This window comes from Lagopus muta, chromosome Z (assembly GCF_023343835.1).
Source record: "Lagopus muta isolate bLagMut1 chromosome Z, bLagMut1 primary, whole genome shotgun sequence".
NCBI classification, from domain to species: Eukaryota; Metazoa; Chordata; class Aves; order Galliformes; family Phasianidae; genus Lagopus; species Lagopus muta.
The window spans coordinates 9307375-9332799 of NC_064472.1; the positions used below are offsets into that span (position 1 = coordinate 9307375).

The 25425-nt window shown below is 51.9% G+C and overlaps 1 protein-coding gene across 2 annotated transcripts in view; it reads left to right on the plus strand.

The window, feature by feature from the left end:
* Positions 1–11406, plus strand: part of CNTFR (ciliary neurotrophic factor receptor) — a 170978-nt gene extending 159572 nt beyond the window's left edge. For both annotated transcript variants that reach the window (XM_048931848.1, XM_048931849.1), the window contains exons 8-10: positions 8161–8341; positions 9049–9193; positions 10186–11406. In XM_048931848.1, coding sequence (XP_048787805.1) covers positions 8161–8341; positions 9049–9193; position 10186 — 327 coding nt within the window. In that variant the 3' untranslated portion in view covers positions 10187–11406. The remainder of the gene's footprint in view (positions 1–8160; positions 8342–9048; positions 9194–10185) is intronic.
* Positions 11407–25425: the final 14019 nt, after the last annotated feature.

Below are 25425 nucleotides of genomic sequence, written 5' to 3' on the forward strand. Positions count from 1 at the left end.
CTGCCACTATTCATCAGATATTCATGAACTATTTGCAAAACCTAATTCAGTCAGTTCCCAAACACCAGGAATGGCAGTGCTGCAGCGCCAGAACCCTGGGACCCCTGGGTGTGCTCAGCCACAGCCCCCTTAGCCCCTCTGGATACCTGGCAGATTTAGGTGTCTGCACCCAAAAGTGAGTTGCCAGATGCTATGAGCCCTAGAAGTTTAGCATCACTGGAGGTGTTGAAGAAACAAGATGTGGTACTGAAGGACATGATTAGTGAGCATAGCAGTGATGGGTTGATGATAGATGATCTTAGTGGTCTTTTCAACCTTAATGATTCTGTGATTCTATAAGCTCTGCTTTTCTAGACCCATTGCATGTTGGCATCTTGAGAGTGCCCAAGGAGCACCCAAAATCTGTCCAGGAGAGGGAGGGCTATGGCTTGGTGGAGCCAAGACCAGCTCAGCATGACCTAAATTGATGGTAGGTCTCTCCTTATAGGGACTGGTGTCCTGAGATAGGATGAAGCGTGACCTGTGTTTGCACATCAAGGTGTTAATTTGTGCTGAGGTGAAAGTTTTCCTGAGTGCTGTGTGGAATGTCCATTGCTGTAAGAGCAGGACTAGAGGACAGCTCCAGAGACTGGCTAGAGATACAGCCCTCCATGCTCGCATTGCACGTGGCATTTCTTGGCAAAAGCTGCAATTCCTTCCTCCCCTCCGCCTCCCATTATCTGCACAGGGGCTGATTTATGCACAGCACCTCAGCAGACAGGACTGAATGAGCACTAATAGGATCAGATGGATGTCGAGCTGTCGAATACTGTAGGGCCTGATTCAATCAGCGTCTGCTTTCTCCCAGGCTCTTCCTTTCAGGATTTTAATAATGCCAGGCCTTGGCACCAGAAGATGAAGCCGTCCGTGGCGGGAACAGTGGATCTTATCAAGAGTGCTGCTGGGTGAGCCAGCTATCATTGCACAGCATCTTCCCCAGGGACAGCCAGTCTGGGAGGTGCAGAGCAAGGGGCACAGTGGGGACCCTCCTCCCCTCCTTGACATGGCAGAGTGCTCACAAAGGTGCGTTTCAGCCTCAGCACCCCATTTGCCCCCCCTTTCTCTGGGCTCAGCAATGAATTTCCGCTCAGGCCACTTAGCAGCTCTCGTGTTGGAGTTTGCTCTGGGAGTTATTACTGCATGCTCTGGGATTTATTAGCACAGAGAGACGATGAGTGTCCACGTGTGCGGGATGCTGCTTGCAGCAGGGCTGTCGTGACATCTCACAGCAGCTCTGTTGAACCCAGCACAAGCATTTGCCAGTTGTGCAGGACACACAACCACTCTGTGTCACATTGGGTGATCACTCTGTCTCACCGACACCAAGCTCACCCAGAAAGCTGAGCAGCTTCAACGTCACACTCTTCCCTTCTGGAAGAGGGGCTGGCAGTTTCTTTCCTGCATGAAGAGAGATGAGATATTTGTAGCCTAAACAGATTTTTCCATTCTCTCCTTTTGGCAGAATCTCATGTTCTGTCTCCTAAATATAAAACATTAAATGTTCAGGGTATCCTTTATTTTTCTCCTGCTTTTAAGTTTGTAATTCAAGCCAGATTAGCATGGTTTCCTCTTCTGTTTTATAGCCCCATCCTGGCCCCAAGCGAGCTCTCCTAATGCTCTCAGATGTTCCTCTAATGGATTACCTAGGCTGGAACTGGATACCCTTTCCTAATGGATTGCTAATAGCCTGTTTCTGGTTTTACAGGCTCCTTCGGTTAACTCGCAACAGCAGCTATCTCTGTGCATGCCTGCAGGCTGCCCACGAGCGCAGCTGTGTGCACACTCGTGGATGCGATGGCATGCAGGTCCTTGGCCATGCACATGCTCCCCCACACAGCCGGGGATGTCCCAGGTGACGTCAGGGAGCCTGACACAGCTCGTGCACCAGATCTACTCTTGCTCAGGGGTATCACCTGGACCAGGATCTCTCCATGGTTGTTTCTAGCGGAGATGGCATGCGCTGAGCACTGGCGGGGTTGGTGCACAGGCGCAGGAATGTGGCAATGCTCAGAGGTAGTTGTAGGACTGGCAGCCAAGGAAGGAAGGGAGGATTTCCTCTGGTGAGCTGCCAGCAATTTGCAGATGCCGTTGTGAAGTCTAATTGAACGCATTGGCCGTGCTGACAACACGAAATGTTAACGAACCGTGCATCTTCAGATTTGCAGAAAAAGGTCATGAGATGTTTAAAGCTAATAATGCGATGGGGTTTTCTCCTTCATCTTCTGTTTTGGAAGCATTAGAGACGTGTTTGTAAGCATTTGCAAAGGCTGGAAACAGCTTTCTTTAGAACATCAAGGGGAGATCTTCATGGCTTGCCAGGATGTTAGGTGGCCGTGAGCAGCGGTCTGTGCAAGGTCTGCTGTGTGGGTGGGTTTAAGGATATTTCCCCCAAGCAAACCAACGTTTTTTACCAAATGTATGACTCTCACAGGCTAACATAATGCAGAAGTATGTCCTAATCCTATACATCACTGCCCGTGATGGGCAAGGGGAGGAAGGAGCTGGGAAGGCAATTAATGTGACCGCCTGCTGCAGCCACATCCCCTTTGGGATGGCAGCAGTGTCACTTTGTGACACCACACTTCTTTGTGCCTGTTTGCATCCCCGTGCTGCTTTGCCTGCATTTCCCCTCCTCGCTAGGCAGCCTTGGCAGGGAGGTCACCCTGACCCAGCGCCATTAAAGCTTCACGCCTGGTTGCTTTTACTGCGACACTTCTCTTCCTTCCCCTCCTGGCTGCAAAGTCAGTGATTAAAAAAGAGGGGGAAAAAAAAAAAGAAGAATCAATAGGAGGTAGGAGGAAGTGAAATGTTGAGGCTGGAATAGCGTCGCTTGCAGTTTGGGATGGGACAGGCAGAGCAGAGGTGCCACAGAGGTGGAAGTCCCATCTGCTGTAGTCCCTCTGCATTGGCCCCAGCGGTAGGAGGAAGCTTTTGCATGGTAAATGCATCTGCAGCCGGAGCCTGGAGATTGGTGCTGAATGCCCTGAGCATCCCAGCCCCATCCTCCTGTGGCTGCAAGCAAAGCAAGCTCTGACAGTTGTCGCTTGGCAGGAGGGGAAGACGTATCCGGAGACAGAGTCCCATTATTAACAAGATTACAGCTGTGCTTTCAAAGATGCTCTTTATTTTAAGCCAGAAGGGAGCCATTCAGCCTCATCTGGTGTGAGACAAGCCAAGCTGCGGAGGAGCCCTGCAATTACTCGTCCTCCCCAGCCAATAGCTGGAGCTGAGCTGTGTGCTGCAGTCTTTTTTGGGGGGTGACTGCAGGGACAATGGCTCAGACCTCCCTGGAACTTATCCACTGCCTGGCTGGCAGGGAGGAGGCACAGGGGGAGGAGAGTCCTTCACTTTTACCAACCTTTCAGTTATCACTGAAGGAGAGAGGAAGTTTTGTCTGGGGTTAACCAAACTGATTCCCGCAGTGCCACAGGAGGAGACATTTGGGGTCTCTTTTATTAGTAATGAATGTCAGACCTATATGATTTCCAGACAAAAGGGGGAAAACAAAACCTTTCCTTGCCCCTGCTGACATCATTTCACAGGCAGCAGCAACTGTTTGCTGTGACCCAGCTCTCGGGGTTGACCCTGGTTTGGAGCAGGAGAAAACCCCTTCCAGGAGTCGCAACGGAGAGCGGGAGGCATTGAGGAATGGAAAGTAGAGCTGCAAACACATTTTTGTGTGGGATGCAAAGGGTCATCCAGTCCTCCCTTCTTCACTGCCTTCCAAAACATTGCACCACCAAGCCCAGCTGCAGGGCAGGGAGGGCTGAGGTCCTCTCCTTTTGGAGATCATCCAGGTATCAGCCTTGCACTGCATCACCCTGTTCACCAGTAGTTGCTTCCTGGCGGCACAGAATGGAAATAGAGCTTGACTGGGAGCAGAACACACTGTGACCTTTTTACTGCCAGGGCACCTTGGCAGGACAGGCTACGGGAGCACAGGGGGAAATCACAGCCTTAGCCTCCGCTTCACTGTGTGGGAGGATACAGTGCCCTTTAAACTTGTGTTAGCCATGGGATGAGAGATGGACACTGCTCAGTGTGTACAGTGTCCCAAGGATGGAGACCTGCAGAATGCCAGCCCATGCTGCCCTAGGCAAGATGTAGGCTGAATTACTGCTGAATTACTAGGGCTCAAGGGCTCTTTTTCATTTCTCTCTGGTGGTTTTTTGTTGTTGTTTTGGTGGGGTTTTTTTTGCAATGCTAATAGCTCTGCATTGCACTGGCTGCTGATCCCTCATTAATCTGGGCAGCGCTTTACAGCCAGCCAGAGTGACTTTTGGCAGGTGCACAAAGGCAGGCTGCAAAATGCAGACCCCTCCAGCCAAAAAAAAAATTACCATGCTCAGCCTTCCTCCAACTTTTTTCTCTGTGTGACAGGGATGCGGATTAAGGAATTTCTCCCTCTCCCTTTGATGCTGTGTGCCCAACCATCCCTCCGTGTCCTCCCCAGTCTGTTCTCGCTGCCTCTCCCCTTCTGTGTCCTGTTGGAACCTGTGTGTTTTCCCATCTGCTGCTGCTGCTGCATTTCTGTGCTGAGACACAGGCACCCGTTCATGGACTTTCTCATCAACCATGACAAAGCTGTTCTCTCTCTGATATATCCCCTAGCTCAGAAATGCCTTTTGGAAAACTTGAACTGCACTTCAGGACATCCTATGTAAGGGGGGAGATGGGTGCTGTACCCTACACCTTCCCTTTTTATTCGCTGTCTAAATAGCTTAGGACAGCATCCTCCAAGATCCCACAAGGAAGATGCTTCATCCTGGGTCTTGGGGAGCATCCCCATGACCCCATAGTCCCATCTGCAAACATTCAGCTGCAGGCCAGCTGCATCTGGAGGGCAGCAGGAAAAGCAGGTGCTGAGGACATTCTTTCAAGTGCTGTATGTGCAGCACTAGGTGCTAGGAGCCTATCTCTGCTGGGCACCCTGATCCAGCTTGGGTTTGGGGCAGAGGAGCTCAAACTCCTTTCCTGCAGGACTGTGCCCTGGGAAGGGAGCACCTAATTCTGGCCATACGGATGAGAGGCAGTCAAGGGCTGGTTCTTTGCCTCTTCAGCAGGCTGGAAAACAGTAAAGCCCAGAACAGAGCCATACTGGGGGCTGAAGTCTTGCCTATCTCTGCTCCATGCAAGGCCTCTCCTTGAAGACATTTCCCCTGTGCAGGCAGCTGCAGTCACATCCTTTGCCCCAGCAGGACAACGACATCCTGTGATGACCACAGCTGCTGCCCCTTTCATGTTCCCAGTGTCACCCAGGAGTGCCATGGCACAGCTCCAGATGCCCTTCCTGACACCAAGCAGCAGGGCGGTGGGGGGACAGGGAACAGGCACCGTGGCACACTCTGACCTCTGATCCTGGCTGAGGCATTAGCAGTATCTGCTGGAGTCCCAGAATGATGAGCAGGCATTAAAGACAAATTCTGCCTGAATGATCCCAAACGCTGCACCTGCTTCCAGCATTGAAACCTACACCCCCTAAACCTGGCACCCTAGTCAGCTGCACTTGTGCCAGTGGGTCAGACCCTGGCTCAGTGCTTTTGCTTTTCCCTGCAGAACTCATGCCCCATGTGCAGGGATAAGCAGGGCTAAGCATCCCTCTTCCCAGCCCAAAAAGTGCAGTGCTGAGACAGACACACACCTTTCTCCCTGCTCCCCTGTGGATTTGATAACAACTTCGCACCTCGCGGGCGGCAGAAGGCCCTTTGCTCCAGATGTGCTGCAGATGTGAGGCTCCAAGCCACTGGGAGCATCTGAGAGCACAAAGCCTGGCTTGCGGCAGGCTGCAGGCAGCTCTCAGAGAGGGAACAGGGGCAGAAAGGCTCTTGCCCACAGTGAAAAAGCAAAGCATCCCCTTCTCTAGTGGGGAACTTAGTGGCTTTATAAAAGCTGAGGGTGATATCTGTGTAACAAAAGGATTAAATCTGTGCTAGGATGTTGAACATGCTGTGCAGGTGAGATGGGAAGAGGGCTGATTGTTTCTCAGAATGGGTTCCCTCCTTTCTGATATCCCTGCAAGGAGCAGGGTGATGGCTTTGACCACACCAGTCACTAGCCAGGCAGTTCTGCCAAGGCACACATCCCTGGCAGGGACAGCGTCCCCATGCATGCTGAGATGCACTGTCAGGACATCCTTGCAACATCAGCACACTGACTGTGCTGCATCCCAGTGGTGCGGCCCTCTTGGCTGTTCAGCTCTTTTCAGTTTCTGGGATGCAAGCAAGAACCAGGCTGAAGTCTTCATCTCTATCTTTCTCTTGCTGTTGAACCAAGTTCTTAATAAAATTCAGCTGTCAGTGTTACCCTGGGCAGTGGGATGCTGTGCTGGAGCCTTCTGCTCCTGGAAGCATCGCCCACCTTGCTGCTGTCTCCTGAAGCCTCAGCCACCATCTGCTCCCACATCCCAGGCTGAGTTCTGGGGCTCACTGGGCACAAAAGATGCTCTGGGATCTTCCCTGAATAATGTCATAGAATCATAGAATCCTTAGAGTTGGAACGAACATTTAAAGGTCATCTATTCCAACCCCCTGCAATAAGCAGGGACATCCACAGCTAGATCAGGCTCCGAGATCTTGATCCAACCTTGACCTGAAGGTTGACCTTGTCTCCAAGGATAAGGCATCAACCACATCTCCAGGTAACTTGTTCCAGTGCCCCACCACCCTCACCGTGAAAGACTTTTTCTGTGTATCCAACCTAAATATACCCTCCTTGAGCTTGAGGCCACTTCTCTTTTTTTCTGTAATGACAGATACTGCTGAAGAGTCAGTCCTCTTCATTCCTGTAGCTCCCCTTCAGATACTGAAAGGCTGCTCTCAGGTCTCCCTCAGCCTTCTCTTCTCTAGGCTGCACAGCCCCAGCTCTCTCAGCCTGTCCTCATAGGAGAGCTGTTCCATCCTTTGGATCATTTTTGTGGCCCTCCTCTAGGTGTGCTCCAACAGGTCTATGTCTCTCCTGTGCTGAGGACTCCACATGTGGATGCAGAATGTCCCTGCCCCCAGAGCTGCTCAGAGCCACTGGGACCACAGCGCTTGGCTTGAAGCCATCTGCAGGCTCAGAGGCCAAGCACCATGTCCCCCCCTTTGCCTCCTGAGCAGATGGGCTGTGTCAGTCCCTCATCCCCCCTGGACATGTTTATTATCAACATGTGTTGCGAGGGAAGGTGGTTCGTATCAGCTGGGTGAGTGGGGAGGAGAAGGCTGCACAAAGGGGTGTCCATGGTCATGCAGGGTTTGTGTGGCCCCGTGCTACTCCAAGCCAGACACAATTAGGATGGATGGGAAATGAAACCAGTGGATATTAATGATGAACCTCAAGGAAGGCTGCAAAATGATGCACAGCACTCTCCCGCAGCGGTCCCTTTGGTGATCATAGGAGTCTGATGCAGCTTGGTGTTATCCCTGACATGTTGTGTCAGTGCTGAGCTTTCCTCTGCTGTCAGTACTGTGTGATTGCTCACCAGTGACCCTGCAGTGTGGATGCATTTCTATCAGGACATATCGCCAAGTGGATCAGATGTCCCCAGGAGGGGTAGGAGTGGGGTTGCTGGAGATGTGCTGGCAAGGGAACCTCCTCTCAGTCTTGAAAGAATGTTGATGCATGGACTGTCAATGCCAGGCTACCCTGATCCCCACATCCCAATATGTCCGAGCAGAACTGCCCACACATTTACTAGTTTATGGTGACCTCTAGAGGAAGCAACTCCACTCTGGCTCTGCGGATCTGGGGACTCACCGCACCCTTGGCTTAGCTGGAGCTGGAGCATCTCCCTGTGTGTCCTTGTGCTGCACAGTGATCATACCTCTGGCCCAAACCACCCCAGAAAAACTTCCAGTCTGGTTTGGAGGATGCGTGGGGACATGTGGATATCAGGATTAACACTCTGCCTATTTCCATTTATGCACAGCTAGCTTCAGTCCCAGCCCTTTACCCCCTTGCTTTGCCTTTAGATGATATTTTCTCCCTATGGGGGTAAAAAAAAAAAGTGACGTAAACCAGTCTCTTTATCACCATCTAGCTGGGCTAAACACACTGATCATCTCAAACTTCCCACTGCCGGAGTTCCTCCTCTGGCTGCCTCCCACCCCCAGCACCCCCTGCCTGATCCCCACCTGCCCGCAGGTCGAGCTGTCGGATGGCACGTCACACACCATCACAGATGCCTATGCTGGCAAGGAGTACATCATCCAGGTGGCCGCCAAAGACAACGACATCGGCACGTGGAGCGACTGGAGCGTGGCTGTGCATGCCACCCCCTGGACGGAGGAGCCCAAGCACCTCACCACGGAGGTTCAGATCACAGGTGAGACCCTCACCCAGCACAAACACCCTACACTCAGGGGTCCGGGGCATGGAGACCCCCAGCACTGGGGTTGTGTGGCAGAGGAGGGCACAGCCCTTTACCACGTGCCTTCACGAGCCTGTGGCCCTGTTGCCTGGTTGGAATGGCCCAGGAGGTGCTGACTCAGCACACCTAGCTCTGGCATCTTCCTCACTGGAGTGCTCCAAGTGCCACGACAGGGCTCTGGATTTATGATTATTTGCTGGAGTGCTGCCCCCCACCATCTCCAGCTCTTCCTCTCCTCCACAGCTCCAACCCCGCGCAATGGCTCGGAGCGATGCCAGTTAGAAATAAAAGCCCCCAAGTTAACAAGCCTCTGTTTCTAGGAAAGAGCTGGGACCGTGTCCAAATGCACGTTATCAGCCCTTGGCTTCCCAGAAGGATGGGAGCGTGCCCTGCACCGGTTCCCCTGACTGGCACCAGCTGTGGGGTGGCTGGGAAGCACTGGGAGACACTCATTGCCAGGCACTCTGGAACGCTCTGGGTCTACTGTTAGAGAACAGAAAGTCCCATAGACCACACTGTCTCCATTCTCATCATCTTCTCCATCCAGCTTGGCCCTAGAGTAGCACAGTTGGGCAGTGTGGGGATGGGATGCTGCCCTACTCCTGTGGGCAACATCCTAGGGGGCCCCAGCTCCTCTCACCACCCACTCTCCCTCCGTGCAGAGACGACGAGCACCAGCACTTCCTCTTTCATGCCGCCCCCCACCACCAAGATCTGCGACAAGGGGGCCGGAGTGGGCAGTGGCGCCGTGGCAGTGTGTTGGACAGCTGGACTGGTCTTGGCTGCCTATGGTGTCCTCTTTATTTAGTGAGTATGCCCCAAATGGGGGGCATGAGGGTGGGTGCTGGAAGGGCGTGAAGAGCTCAGGGTCTCTAGCGTGGTTGGGAAGGAGACGCTGACCAGCCTGTGGGCGACGGCTGTTGGGTAGGAAGCATTTGGGTTTGCTTGCAGTTCTTTGGCAATAAACCCAACATGGCTGCTTTTCCAAATCGGGTGTTCTGGTGAAGGTAGCTGGACGTGGTTTTTCAGACACCTTCTGCAAAGCTTGCAAAGGAGTTGGGCTTAGATGCTCATGTTCAGCAGAGATGGGGCATAAAGGATGTGCCACCCACCAGGAGGCACCAGAAAGTGCACCAAACAGCCTCTCGCATACTGAGGCAGAATGTTGAAAGGTGCACACAGCGGGAGTGGGGTTGGTGTCTTCTCACTGGTGACAGGTGACAGGATGAGGGGAAATGGACTCAAGTTGTGCCAGGGGAGGTTTGGGTTGGATATCTGGAAAAAGTTCTTTACAGAAAGGGTTGTTAAGCACTGGAATGGGCTCCCCAGGGAGGTGGTTGAGTCACCATCCCTGGATGTGTTGAAAAAACATTTGGATGTGGTGCTCAGGGACATGATTTAGCAGAGAATTGTTAGATTTAGGGCAGTATGTTTAGGTTGTGGTTGGACTTGATGAACTTGAGGGTCTTTTCCCACCTGAGCAATTCTATGGTTCTGTGAGTCTACGTGACCCATGGCAGTTCCCATGGTCCTTTCCCTTTGGGTGCATCACCCCCATGTATGATATTAGTGGTGGCAATAGCAGAGGTGGTGTCACACAGACAGCGGTGCAAGGGCAGGGTCCTTTGGGAGGAGAAGGTGGAAGTGATGGCTTTGCGTGCTCAGGTTCTGAGGAGGTGTGCATTTCTTCCTGGGGAAAAAGCCATATTCAGCTCAGCGTATCCCCAGAGCTGTGTCAGTAGCTGGACACTCCTGCTAGCTGGCAGGAGGATGAGTGACCCTTCTCTTCCTCATCACAGATCCCCATCTGTCGCAGCCCAGCGGAGACAACCTCCCACAGCCACCGCCACCGCCACCACCACCCTCCCTCCGCACCCTGCCCGTTCTGAGTCTCTTTATCTCTTCGATTTTGCACACGTTGAGGACGTATCACGCTTCTCGCCATCGCTGCGGAGGAGGACAGAGCCACCATCCCCCCTCCAGGAGGACCTGCCCCAAAAATCCTCGCCGAGAGCCCGGAGCGAGGACATGCACTTGTCCCCATGTCACCCACTCCGCCCCACTCTCAGCAAGGCGCAACGAGCCCGGGCCCCGTGCCGCAGCCCCGGATCCCGCGGGCCAGCCCCGCCATCGCTCATACAGCTAACCCGCCACGCCAAAGACGTGCCGCCGCCGCGCCGCCGGGACGCGGGTGACAGAGAGCGTGATGGCGCGCTCGGAAGAGGGGATGGGAAACGGGGACGGGGATGGAGGGATGCTCTCAACCTGCGGACAAAGGGGGCACCCCGAGGACCGGACTCACTCCCCCCTGAGCTCTTGATGGCGTGGAAAAGCTGGAGGGGTGCAGGATGAGGGCTCGGTCCCCTCCGAGGGGATGGTGGAGGGATGAACTGGTGGCTTTCAGGAGTGCAATGGGGATTCGGGAGCTGGCTCGGTTTTCATGGGGATAAAAGGGGATCAAAACAGCGACAAAAGCCTAGGCTCCCCCCAGCAGCCCCTTGCAGAGCATCGCGGAGCCTGCCCCTCCAGCCAGCGCCCAGCAGCACCCAGAGGAGCCTTCACCTCCCCGTCCCCACGCCCCCACTCTCTTTCAACCACGTTGGATACAGGGAATCGCCTCCATCAACATCTTTGTCTTACTCTTCAGCAAAATAAGAATAGCTTTGCCGTCCCCTTAGAGCTGGAGCCCCGAAGACCTGCCCCCCAGTGTCCCTGGCTGTCCCAGTCCCACTCTGCTCTCCTCCCCGTCCCACCCAGGCCCTGTTTTGTAAAGACAGCTCCTCTTGTCCCTGCCCAAACCCGAGCGCAGTATTTAATACCGTACGTCCTAGTATTCCAACTGTTGACATGCTGTATTTGAATTTTTTATAGATGTATATATATAAAAAAAAAAAAAAAAAAAAAAAAAGAAAGAAACAAAAAAAAATAATGGAGGGAAGAAAAAAATAAAGCCCACACAGACACACGCACACACACACGCGCGCGCCAGGAGAGACGGTCTTCATTAAATGATCATTTCATGACCACTGTCAGCTCTGGGTTATTTCCTCTCTGGACAGGAGGGTTTGGTGCACAAAACCTGGCCTTCAGAGCACTTCAAGGGGGTGTAAGAATGGTGGTGGGATGCCCACCTCTGGAAACCCGTGGTTGGCTGTCAGCACACCATGTGGCATCCACGCTGTGGTGAAGTAGCTGGCTGCTACTTGTACCCATTCATGGGTAGTGCATCCCCAAGCTCTGGCTGCATTCAGGTACCTCCTAGGGAGGTGGAAGGACAGAGCTGTGGGCATCTCTAGAGGCAGGAGATGACACAGTCCCAATTAATGCACTTTCCTTGTCTGATTAATAATTTGACATCAGAAAAATGGCATTGGCCCAGATGCTTTGAATTAAATTTCCATGTGACAGTGCTGACAGGGACTGTGTGTGGGGACAGCCTCCACTGACAGCTTGGACTGAGGAGCAGGATGCAGTGCAATGGGGTCTGCTCCTCCATTTCCTCAGCACGTGCCCCAGTTTCCTGCCAGTGTAGTGGCTGCTGGACTCATGTGTTCATATGCATATGGACACAGGCAGCCTGTGCTGGTCCCAGATCGGTGAACACCAGCAATCCCTTTGCCCTCTTGTTTGTCCAGGTCTGCTGGGGATGGATGGGATGGAAGCAGGCACACAGGAGCAGCCTGTGTGCTGCTCTCATCTGGCCTTGCCTTTGCCTGATGCTGGGCCTCATGCCTTCCAAAAAGAGATGGATGGATGGATGGATGGATGGATGGATGGATGGATGGATGGATGGATGGATGGATGGATGGATGGGGTTAACATGACGACAGCCCAGGATTTTCACAGCCCTGAAGGCAGCACCAAGTGAGCACCAGCTCCCACCAGGTTCTCACTGTGGTTTTTGCTGTGCTGAGGCTTTGCTAGAGGAGAGCTCAGCCCCATGCAGCCCTGCCTCCCTCTCAGACAGTACTCCCCTGCATGCTGGCCTGGTTCACTGGTTAATGTCCCATTACCAGACAACATGCCTTCATCATTTATTAATGTTTCATTAGTGTTAAAAACATCTGGTAATTAATTATGCACTAATTATGGATTCACAGCATTAAAAGCCAGGGTAATCAGCCATAGCAGATGGCTCTCGGGGCAGGGGGAAGAAGCTTCTCTTGGCAGAGAAGAACATGTCAGGCCCAGCCTTTGCCTGGGGGAAGTATCCCAGACAGAATGCTTTCATCTCTACCAGGCTCTCCCAGTCCATGCTAAGGCTGACTAGGAACCAGTCACAGGCACACGAGCTCAGGCCTTTAAACAGAGAGGAAACCTGCCCCTCTCCAGCCATTTTAGAAACCAAAGGAGCGGTGTTCCAGTACACAGGGCTGATGGAAAGTGGTGGCTTTTGCGCCCAGTCCCAGGCACCCTCCATCATCGGGAGTCCCGCTGCCGGCTGCAGGAAGTTATTTGTCAGCCCCTCCACCGTGCCTGTCCGCATCAAGCAGCAGTCCATAAAGCAAGGGGTGTTGTAAAATCCCAGTCACAGGGTGCCCCAGCGATATTGCCTACAGATGTGCAGAGATGTTTCTAACTCGGGAAGGTCCCCAGGGAGCATCCCTGCCAAGCAGAAAATCCATCCACTTAGCAGTATAAATCCATACAGGAAGAAAGAGGGAATTGCCGTGCTCAGAGAGCCCCGTGCATCGTATAACGTGAAATTTAATACATTAGCCAGGCAGAATGGGTCCCCACATCTTCCCAGCACATATGTGGCAGTAAATCCCACCTTAGGTGTTGCTTTCGGCTGTGGCTGATGTGAGAGCGGCTTTTCACTGCACTCCCCAGGCAGGCAGGCTCAGGAGCTATTTCCTGGCTGCGAGGCCGTGTAAGAAGCAGAACACTGCCTCACTCAAGGGATGGGCTTAGCAGACAGCATATGGCTTCAGTGGGGTACCACGCTTCGGTGGATGGAGGAGGAGCAGTAGGCATGGTGGTTAGTGTTCGGGCTCTGGCAGAGCATCAGACCCAGATGAGAATGATGATGTACAGGGGTAAAAAGCAGAAAGTACACCAAGACAGCTTCACAGACAGACCTGGCCATGCATGCGTCCTATCAAACTTGCTGCAATGCAAGGTGGGATCTGCCAAGCCAGGTGGCACAGGAGAGCTGCAGCTCTTTGGGGCAGGCATCAACCTGGTCTCCAAAGTGCAAACGTCACAGCAAGAGGTGGGGAGATAAGCATGAGCAGCAGCAGGAGCTGGAGGAGAGGTGGTGCTTGTGGTACAAGGGTGAAGAGCAGCACCTACAAGGGGAGAGAATGCAAACTGACTCAGTGTGATTTTGAGGAGGGTTGGTCCCCAACATGCAACAGTCCCAAGTCCAGCAATGTGCAAGATCTCACCCAAAACCATGGGGCACGTGTTTAAAAACTGCCTGCTGATGCTGTGCCAAGAGAGATACAGTGCCGGATGCCTTTGGCAGGTTGCAGCTTTCCTTCCAGGACTTTTCTCCCAGTGGCTCAGGAACAAGGTTCTGCTGCCAGGAAAGGCTCCTGCTCACTGCTGGTGATGCAGGAATGAGTTTGGGTGGTTCAGCTACCACTTCACAAAGAAGCAGATGGAGATGCAGTCAGTAGCCATGCGGATAAAGAGATCCTACCTGAGCACCCTCACAGTGATGCAAGGCAAAGATTTGTAGCAGCAGGAGGTGATAAATCACAGCAAGTTTCCAGTGACAGCCTTGGAATGTCTGTCTTTGTTGGCTTCAGATCGGGACTTCAGGACTTGATGTCTCCAAAAGAGGGTATCTGTTGTCTGAAGAGCCTCAAAGGACACTCCTCTTCCTCATCTCCATCCTGAACAGAGCAGGATCTGCCCTGGCACTGTGTTCCTGGTCCCCCGACACCTTGTTCTCCACTTCCATGCCCTCTCTTCCCTTTAGACCAGTCCTGACACCTCCTCATCCCAAAAGGCAACACAAACAGGCAGCACCCACCTCCTGCTGCCCCACATCATCTCCCTGACTACTTTCAGTCTGTCCCAGTGCTCTGATCAGGGTGACCTCCAGGGTACATCTGCACACCTCACATGAGAACACAGCAGCCGGACCCAGCTTGCATGGCTCAGCAGCAGCATGCAGACCAGACCACACCAGAGTCCCCTAATAAGCAATTGACTCTTTTTCTCTCCTCCCTTTCAAGAAAAAGCCAAGCATTAATTTGGCTTCTGCCACTCTGTTTATCTAATAGCATCTCTGATTGATTGTCTTATTTATAACCCAGATCCGGTGTCTGGGCTGCTTGCAGAGACAGGGATGATTGATGGGAAGAAGACAGCCGGGAGAGGACTTAATGGAGCTGTGTGGCTGAGCAGCAGAGCAGTGGCTTAGGCATGAAATGCAAGCATCTTCCAGAAGTCTGGGCTCCTTTTCTCCTCCTGCACATGGTTCTCGGGAAAGATGCTAGGTGCTGGGAGAGAACACTGTGGCCAGGGATGGTGCTCAGGTCTCCTCCAGCAGCTTGGACAAGAATGGGCCAAGGGGACACAGTCATCAGCAACTTGTGCTGCTCAATGGATTCTTGGGCCAACCTGAACGCGTTCCAGGCCTCTGTCCCACCACCAAGAGCAGCTGTCCCCTCTGCAGGATCAGCACATGGCTGACATCTTCAGGTCTCCAAGATGATGTTCAGTTTTGATCCGAGCCAGAGCAAAACCCTCAGCTTGTTATAAAGTTCAGTTTAGGAAAACAAAAGAAAAAGAAAGAACAACAACCACCATATTGGTTCAGTCAAAATATTTCACGGTTGTTTAACAGTCTTTATTTTATCTCTGATTGTAATAGATAATCTAATACAACCCTAGAGCAAAGCCAAACACAGAGCTCTTTCATGATGAGGGATCCCATCAGCCAATTTTGACGTGGCTAAGCCCCATCACTTTTCTTGTTTTTTGTTTTTCTTCCTTTCTTTTCACATCTGAAATTTGAGCAAAAACAAAGCAACTTCACGAACACTGTTATTCAAGTAGAGCAAAGGAAACCAATTTGAGAATTAGTCTCTCATCCACTGACATTTGGCATATTGGCACTCACACCCCCAACACCAGGTAGCCTCTACTCAGTGCTTTTGGTAGAGATCTGTCACTTTGGAGACAAAACTTCATGGAAAATCCCCCATACCCTAACACAAGCAGAGTGGTGCACATTCCCTTTGGGGTCACCTCACCCTCTGGCTGAGGGTGTAGGAGAGGTCCAAGATCCTGTGCAGGATGTTCGAAGAGGCCATGACAGAGGGGCCCCTGAGCAGAGGGAGAGGAAGCAGCCTTTGATGTAGAATCTCTCCTTTTGCAAACACAATGAGTTGCAGAGGAGTTTTATAAACATGGCTATTGTTGCTCCATCCCTTTGGTGGGAACAGATGGTCCAAGCGCTCAGTTTGGCCCCCCTCTCTTTCCCTCACCCTCCACCCCCATTAATAAAGCCCCAGCAAGTCCAGTACCGCTAAGGTTTTCCCAAGGGGGATCAATAAATAAATGTAATAACAACAAAGGGGCCCATGCAGACGAGATTCTGTTACAAAGAGGCCTCGGCCCCCCTCCTCCTTTCCGGGTGAGAGACATTGCGCACAGGCACTCCACTCGGTTCGGGGAGAGGTTGCTCCATCCCCACTGTCTGCAAGGTCTTCACTCTTGATGAGCTGAGCAATATCTGGAAGTCAGGATGACAACTCTGATGCCACCTTGAAGCCTAGACCATGGGATGGTGATGGTACGTGGCTTTTAACTCCCCATGGGCATTTTCTTGCCTTTTGAAAGATATCTGATCACAGTCTGGGGAAAGGCTTAGCCACCAGCCCTGGGTATGGGGCAGGCAGATGTTCTCTTCTTTTATGGTTTCCTGGCTAAACGGTTGCTCCAGATCTTTTCCCAGCTGATCACAGTAAGTACAGATCTCTGAGGAATCAGCTTTCAGATTCTACTTCAGCTCAGTTTCTATCTTGTTGCTTGACACTGGAGGATGAGGCTGTTTTCTGACCAGAGAAAAAGAAGTGGTGACTGCCCCTTCCCTTGGTGGCACAGTGAGATTTCAGGCAGAGCTCAGGAACAGCAGTTTGCAAGGATTAAAACCAGACAGAGCAATTTGCAGAAGGAAATCACCAAATTGCACCATGTAGAAATCACCAAAATCCACAATGCTTCCTGTGGGGCCAGAGAGGAGCTTCTCCAAGAAGATCAACAGGATTTGAAGACGGCCAACAGCACCTCACTGGTCTCTGAATATTGTACTCCTGCTCAAACACTCCCTCAGGTGGGTGTCAAATGGTCTTTCCTTTGGCAAAGGATGAAACCCACTCTGTTAGAGCTCTCCATAGACTTGTCTGCTGGGGAAGAGGCTCAACCTGGAGCAATCCCAAAGGCACAGACCAATGGGCACTGCCTGGACCTTGGCAGCGTGCAGGAGGGGCTGAGCTGAAGGCTTGGTCCCAGTACTCCAAATACATCCCTGCTCGAGATAGGCTGCAGACAGCCATTGCACCACCTCCTCTTTGGCTGCTTCCATTGCCCGGATGTGGCGGAATGTTGTTTTTATCTTCGGAGAACTCCTGCAGCTGGGGGTCAAATGGACAAAACATGTCTCATGCACATTCCCCCCCAGCCCCTGGCCCCACTCCCCCTTCGAGCTGCCCTGGGATTCCTCCCCTCCCAGCCCTTCACTCATAAAAAAATTGAAACTCTTGATATCATCTCCCATAAATGTGGATTTCAGGCCCCGTCAGTCACCAGACACGTCCCACAATCTGCGTTGGCTGCAGACAGCTGGAGGGGCTTGTGGAGGACCAGAATGACTTCACACCACCTCCCACGGACTGGGGTTACCCAGAGGGCTTGTTGCAGGGAGGGAAGTGCTCAGATCTTTTCCCACCTCACCGTCCCATCCGCCGCCACCACACCATGCCCAGTACACATCAGAATGGGAACTGGTCCAAAGGACGGTCCAGGCAGCATCCTGACGCACTCAGGACATGGATGTTGTCCCCATGAATACAAGGAAGACAGCTGGCCCAAGCTGCGGTGCCGGTGAGGTTTATGAGGGCTGACCCCTCACACTGAGCGCCTGGGGCAGGATAAATCCCTCTCCGCCTTGCAGTGCAGGTGCACGGGGCTGACGGAGAGGGGAAGGGCCTGCAGATGCACGGGGGACCCTGCAAGGGGGAGCGATGCGGTGCTTCAAGTCCGTCCCTGAGAACAGTCCCTTCCATCTGCTGAGCAGCGCGAGCAGGGTTGGGGACACCAGGACAACTGAGAGATGGGGAGGACGCAGCACTTACTGGGAACTTGTCACATGTGGGGGAAGCAGCCCTGCTCTGCAGGGATGGGATGGAGCCATCTGATACCTAAAGATGTCTCTAGGGATGTCTGCTCCAGAGCGGGGACCTACACTAGAGCCCATTGCATTGCTCTGTGGGTGCACCTGGCCCAGGGAGCCAAAAGATCTGCACCATGCTGATACGTAGGTTGCTCCAAAAGTAATGCCTCTTACTTATTCCCATGGAAATCACAAGAGAAACAGAAAACACAATAGCGCTACTTGATAGAGCAAATTCTCAGCTACAAAACACTATTTTTCAACAGTCACCACCACTGGCCAATTTGCATTGACGAGCTGATTGTAACACTCTTCATTTCATGGTATGACAGCTGTGCTTGGCCATCTGGAAAGTGGCTTGTCTTTCACTTTGCTGTCACCACTGCTGAAATGCACCACTGTGCTAAAACCCACTGTTTGGTCTCCATAAATGTTCAGCAAGCATCAACAAATGTCAGTGGGTGCCAGTTTTTTCCATAGGGAGGAATTCAATGGCACACTTTTGCTTCATGCACACTTCCACGTCAGTGTGTCTCAGTATTTGAGAAACTATTGAGATCTGCACTGAGAAAGATGCCTGAAAGCAAATACAGCCCACAGTCCTACCAGCATCACCTCAGGCAGTGTGTTTGGCCAGGCTGGGACATGGGATTATTGAGTACAGGATGGAGAGCTCCATAAGAGCAATCGGGATGTCAGGTCACATCCTCCCTCCCATTTCATGTAGTGCTCAAGAGCCAAGCAGGGGGGAGGAAGACTTTCTCCGAGTGAATTATAATCATGTTTTGTTGATTTGTTGGGTTTTTTTAATAACACAAAGCAGCTGGCTGAGCTTAATGGTGGATAAATACCCAGCATGCAGCACCTAGCTGACAATGAGTGTGAGCCCGGCACTGGATTCTTTGAAGCCAGAGCATCTTCATGCTCTCAGCAGTTTTGGGGCCCAAACCCTCTGTGCATGCCTTCTGCCACCACGTGGATAATTTATGGACTTGGTAGGCTATCCAAAAACTCTTCTGTGCACCGCCAGCATCAGCCCAGTCCAGCTGGTCATGTTTGCTTCCCATGGAGCATGGTATTGCATGAACCAGCTCCAAAAGAAAATGTTTTTCTTGACATTCAAATCACATTCACAGACCCTCAGTTGCAAGATGGCATCGTTTCTCAAGGTACACCATCCCTCTAGTGCATACCACCTACCCTGCCCCACCAGCAAGCCACTGACTGACAAATGTGCCCACACTTTAATTACAGCACTGCAAAACCTCCTCATGCTGTTTCGTTGGTTAGCTCATCTATTTGAGGAGCTGGAGCGGCACTTACTCAGCTTAGCAGCACAAGTCTCTGGATTTTCAGGCCTTTAATATTCACTCTGATCTGTTCATAAGTTATTCATGGGGCATGGGAAATGCTTCACAAGAGAACTCACTCCAAATTGCGAGCACTTCTGAGGCATCTTGCAATCTGCTTGTGCAGAAAAAGGAGGGAAAAGTAATAAATAAATGATTATTTACAAATTATTTACTTGTCTCCACTAATTTCCATGCTGTTTACCTGCCAGCAGTCTGAAGTCAGGAACAATTAGAAAAGACTCTCCTCGCATATCAGCAGCTGGAAGTTGTGCCACACAGGGGAGAAGAAAGCCAATGCATCAGAGGAGCAAGGAGGAGCTGGTTTTGGCTGCCATTAATGGCCATCAGGTTCAGTCTTGCTTGTCTCCACACTCCAGAAGCAGCCGATGTGGACAAAGCCTCCTCCTGCCATCATCTGCTCAGCCAGCAGACCTGTCTCCAAAGTGTCCTTATTTGCATGTCATCTGGACAGGCAGCCAATAGCCCCCTGACATAGCTCACTGCAATGGATGTCCCCCAAAATCTGTCCACGGGAAGCAACAGCAGCAATCTAGGAATGTCCTTATTGCTCCAGTTCACTGTGACACATGGAGCCAATCCAGAGCCTTAAAGCATATTGAGAGTCATGAGGGTCACTGGGATCTGCAGAAGACGACCAGGTCTTGCTAGAAGGCAACTCTCTGCTCCATGGGAGTCAGGGATTTGTGGGGAACACTGTGGAGAAGGTTTCTGGCATGAGCTATGCAGAACTTGACAGGACGAGAAGCCTGGATCGTTCTGGTGTCACCAGCGGGGGGAAATCATGTACACAGCTCGTGTGTCACCCCAAAAAGCACAGGGGGGCTATCTTGGGGCAAAGACATCCCAGCAGGCAAGGGCTACCCATGCCAGGCAATGGAATGAACCTATTTTCCTTTCACAGAGCATCCTTCCATCTTCATCTCCCACAACAAAACAGAGAGTCATGGTGAAGAGGGATGAGGAGCAGGAACCTTAATGTGTAAGTATTCGTTAGGGAAGGAAATGGGAGGAGACAATCTGGCAGTGTTGGGACAGTAAGACAGGCTGGGGACTACTCACACTCAGCTGGGTTGACATATCCTGCAGATCTCCCCACACTTCATTCCTGTTCTGCCTAGGGTTTATCAATTCCCTCCAGCTGATCCAGTATCCTTACAAGCCAGTCCCAGAGCACTCTGTGCAGAGGTAGCTCTGGAAGGAGTCTCAGGATGCCTTTAGGATGGTGAGGAGTGTGCAGACCAGGAAATGATGGCTGAAGCTTGAGCTTGGACTGCTGCTGAGACAAAGCATAGAGCCTGGGTGATGTATTTAACCAATGTGCTATCAACCCATGCTGTGGAATGGTGACCCAGAGGAGACAGAATGACACAGTGTCAAAAGGACTGATTAGATGCGCAGACAGGGGAGATAGAAGTCAGATTATCCAGCCCTGCAGCATCTAGGCTGCAGTCCAGTGTCAGGTCAGTGGGCATGCAGCAATGCTGGAGCTGGTAGAAATATGGGTAACAAGTCCAGCTGCAAACACCTGGATTTGCAGCCCCTCTTGTCATTGGCTTGAGGAAACAATGCAGCTGAGAGGCAAGAGGAAAGAAAGATGTGGAAATGCCTGTAGGCCCCTTGGCCAGCACGTGGATCCAGCAGAGAGGGATTTGCACCTGGCTGGGAGCTGGCAGCAGTTTACTCGTTCACACCAGCCTGCTGATCTCCCTCCACAGCCCCCCAGAGTCCAGCTCTCTGGTGTGATATGAACACTGAGCAAATACCCCTTTTTTTCCTGCCACAATAACCCTCTTTAACTTTTCAACTTATCACCTGCACAGAGGTTTATAACATTTTCAAGCTAATGGCGTCTCCAGTAATGATACTGCAGATGTACAAGCTGCATCCTGGGATGAATAAATTATAGGAGGCAGAGTAAATTGCAATGGGAAGGACAGCAGCTGCAGGATGGAAACAGATGGCTTCGCTGTGCATCACAGCTTGCTCTCAGTGCAGGGTATGTTCCCAGGGATGGCCTTTTCCTGGTGGCCCTGACAACCACCTGGGCACACCTGAGGCTGCAGGTCCTGGAGCAGCAGCAAAAGCTCCAGCCAGTGCTGAGCTGTTCTGAGTGCTGCTGCATGGCTGGGTGGTGGGGTGGCTCAAAACTGCCTCTGTCCCAGAACTGCTGCCCTTGTGCATCCCAAAGGACCACTGGGGCTGAGTTTAGTCCTTCTGCTCTGCTCCAGAATTGCCAGTGTGATACCTCAGCCCCAGTGGCTGGGCTGGTGCTGGTGAGTCCTGGCAATTCACCCCACAGTTTGGTGTTGCCCAAATCATCAGTTCCCTGCAGAGTTCTGGAGAGCAGCAAGATATTGCCAGGCTGTAGTGCTTTCTTCCTTCTTCTGCATTCCACCAGCCAAATCATTCTGCAAAGCCACCATGCTAAATGCTGACCAATGTGACAGAATTAGTGCTCAAAAGCAATTTCCAGTGTGTTTTGGCTGGCAAATTGGTTGCACTACAGTTTTCTGCATGTCTCCATGTTAGGTTGCGCTCAGTGACTCAAAGAGAAAGAAGCTGGGCACCTCTAGAGATAAAAACAAGCCCTGCCCTAAACAAAGGACTTGAAGTCTGTTTCTCTTTATGACCTTAGGGAACCCAGCCTCAGCATAGCAGAGAACTGTCTGCTTGGACTTCTACAGCAATCAGGGATGGACTGAAGGAGCAGATGATAGCTCTTGCACTTGTCCACATCCAGGGAAGGAACCTCCAGCATGTCCTTGGCTGGAGTCACATATATGCTGGGAAGTCTAGCAGAGCTAGATCCATGCAGATCACCTCCCAGCACACCAAAGTGCACTTCCTTCCCTAGGACAGCAGGAACCCAGCCACCTTGAGCAAAAAACACCAAGCACCAGTGCCAGTAGGGCTTGCTCCTTTCCAGGCATCCCCAAATAAATGCTGCCTGAGCTCACACTAGAGGCAGAAGATGCACAAGGAGATGCTCTGTATGTCTGCCCCAGTCACCCACGAGGTCCCTTTGAGGTCCCATCCAGCCTCCTTGGATGCTCTCCAGCTGCAAAGCCAGGGTACACGCAAGAGACATTTCCAAGTCCTGGGAATATGGGATGCAGTTTCATTAGGGCTGCAAGATTAGGGTAAGCACAGCTCTGGCAGGGGATGGGGTCACCTTTTCCTTTGTCTGTAGAAAGTTTTACTGCACTCCATGACACCATCTCACTCCGCTTTCTTTCACAGTTTCACTGCCTCATTCCAGAGTGATTGCAGAAGCAAACGTGTCCAAAAGCAGATGGATCCGCTAAGCATTTCTTTGTTGCACATTATCTCATACAGTTTGGGTGTAATAAAACTTCTAGGCAGAACAAATCTTCAAGCTTGTGCCGTGCCTTATTTTTAGCTGCGAAGTATGTCTGTTTTAGAGCTCCTAATCCCTGGCTTGGTTGTAATTTATGGAGCAAGCTCTTGGCTCAGTTAGGCCAGAAGATTTGCAGTAAAACTTTTATAAGTTGCAGAGATGAATCCCATGGACTCTTGCAGTCTCAGGAGACTCTCCTCCAGAAGTGTGTTTTGCTGAGCACTCCCCTGGTGTGGGAGTACGCTCAGGCAAGAAAGCGTCAGATGGCTGAGAATAAATTGTCCTCGCTATCGTCACAATCTGCAAATTGCATGGGAGGACAGATCGGAGGAGTCCACAGCTTTGCTGGCCTCACACGTGCTGGAGATAGACATGAAAGCCCCCATTCAGCAGCCTCATGTCTGCACCCTTTACCTGGTGTGTGGAAGGACTGAGGGCTGAACTGCGCTATCAGGCGGCGCGAGGTGGTGAGGTGCCTGAGCAGGTGAGTGGTAACTTGTAAGCACCACCCGTGGAATTAGTGGGGTGACTGCATGCTCAGTACTGCAGGGAAGCCTGTGTGTACATGGTCTTGAAGCTTTTAGAAGGGACAAGAGTGGGGCTTAGGTGCAGGAGCAGTACCAAATGTCTTTTCCCTCACTGCTTTGGGCTTTCACAAGGTAGGAGTTTTCAGGATGGGACACTACGTTCTGCTTTTCTGGAGCCAAGGAGCTGAGAAAAGTCCAGAAATGGAGAAGGGGAGAGGGATCATGCCATGGGAGCCACCAACAGCCTCTTCCAGATCCCAGCCAAAACACAGTCCCACAGCTGTCCCCAGCTCACCCATCCAATTCTTGCCTGCAGCATCAGGCCTGGCTTCTTTGAAGCTTCCTGAAGCTGGCAGCTCCCCATGCCCCATTCCTGAATGAATAGAGGTGTGTGCCTGCAGTCCAACAGCTGGGAGCCGCTGTGGGGTTGCTGCAGCACATCTCAGCAGGGACTCCAGTGATTCACCATTTGTGCACCACACTGTGCCAGGGTGATGCTCCGTTTGCTGTGGTGCTTAGATTCATTCAGCCCCAAGCCCTTCATATTCACAAGAGTACTTTTTCTGAAGAGAATGAATGCATCAGGGAAATGCAAGGGAAAGACGGTCAAATGTAGAGAGGAGATGTTGCAGTTCTACCTAACTTTATAACCTGAACAGGTACTAAGGTTATCTGGGTAGACTCACTCCCTGTGCTCCAAGGATGGAGCAACCTTGATCTAAGAGGTATCCATGGGATGTGACAGCTTCCTGGTGCCACTGTGCTGTTGCAGGGAATAGGATAGGTCTTTCTCAAATGTCTCCCTGTTGTTTAGTCAAGGATAAAGCTGAACTTAATTTCTTTTAGTAACTTTTTCAGATACTCTTTGGTAAATGCAGATGTAGAGAGCAGAGTTTGTCCTGTCACAGCCCATTGGGAGCTGAGTACTGGGCAGGGAAGTGAGTGTCTGAGACATCCTACTCACATAGCCTTGGCTCTCATCCTGGCCCTCTCCCAGAGATGTTCCAGTGTCCATTGGAGCTCTTCCCCATGGAGGAATGCCTGGTGCTGCCTGGAAAAGATGGAAAATTGCCCTGTGCATTTCTGTCTCTAACAAATGGTATTCACAGTGAGGGATGATAGCCAGATTAGTAGCAGGGTCCTGCATAAACCATCCCCTCTGCATTCATCCCCTGTGTGCCAGCTGTTACAGCCTCCATCCCCAGCCCTTGTGGGAGCAAAGTCAGCCTCCCATCACACAGGAGAGCCTCTGGTTCCCATGCCATCCCCTCCCTGTCCCAGTGAGGTGATGACACAGACACACTGCTCAGAGATCCCCAAAGAGATGTAGGCAGCAGTGCTCTACAGGCTGTGATGCAGTCAGCAGGACAGCTGCAATGCTAGAAACAGAAAGCCAGGGTGCCTGCTAGAAGCACAGCCTTTTGGAGATGGAGAAAACAGGGCAGTTCAGCCTGTAGATCTTCACCTTCTCTGGTTCTCTGCACAGCTAGAACACTCCGCTCTGGCATGGAGGAGTCCTGCCTGCCCTTGCAGGATGTGCAGTAGTTTGCAGAAGCTGGCTGCAGCGTGCAATCCCTGCTCTGCTCTGCTGCAGTGCTGGCAGCGGTCTGCACTGCCATCGCATGGTTGTGCTGCTGGCTGGGTGCTGCGGGGCTGCTGTCAGGCTGCACGGCCCTGGGGCAGCTGTGGGGAGGGGGAGACTGCAGCTCCCACGTGAGCCATTTGCACCTGCATCGATGGGTCATGGTCCTGTCCTGACACACATCTCTCAGCAGCACTTCCCCAGCATTCTCAGCAGAAACAAACTCCTCACAGATAATGTGCACCCACAGATTTTGGCTGTGCTGCAGGACGGTTGTAAGGCCTGCATTACACCTCTGAACACTGATGCGTTTATGAACATGTGCCACCCAACTGCTTTCCTCTACCTGGAAATTGCAGCAGGTACTCTGCGCTGGAGCAGCACACTGTGTCTCTCCATGAGGAAAGAGAGGATCAGAGAGGATCCTGGAGGGGACATATTTCCCCTTCCCCCACCTGAACTGCATCAACTTCTCCTCCTGATTCCAAGACCCAGACCAGTTTCTAGCAGCTGGAAACCAATCAGACAGTAAATCGCAGGGACCTGTTGGTGACACATTTTACGGCACAAATCCCTCATTTTAATTTACAGACCTCCTCATCTTTCCCGTGCTCTGTGCCCACAGTCACCTGCTTGTGCTCTTGTGAATGGCACCCACAATCAAGATGCTGTTTAACAAAACCAGCTGTGCTCAAGAAAACTGCTCTAGGTGCACAGCTTGTCCTCCTGTTGTACAGGTGCTTTGGTACCAACAGTACTGCAGATGCCCCCAAGCTATCTGTGCTTTCCCCCTGATCCTAAATGGTCTAAGCAGAAAATAAGATGTCTGCCTCTGAATCACAACTTG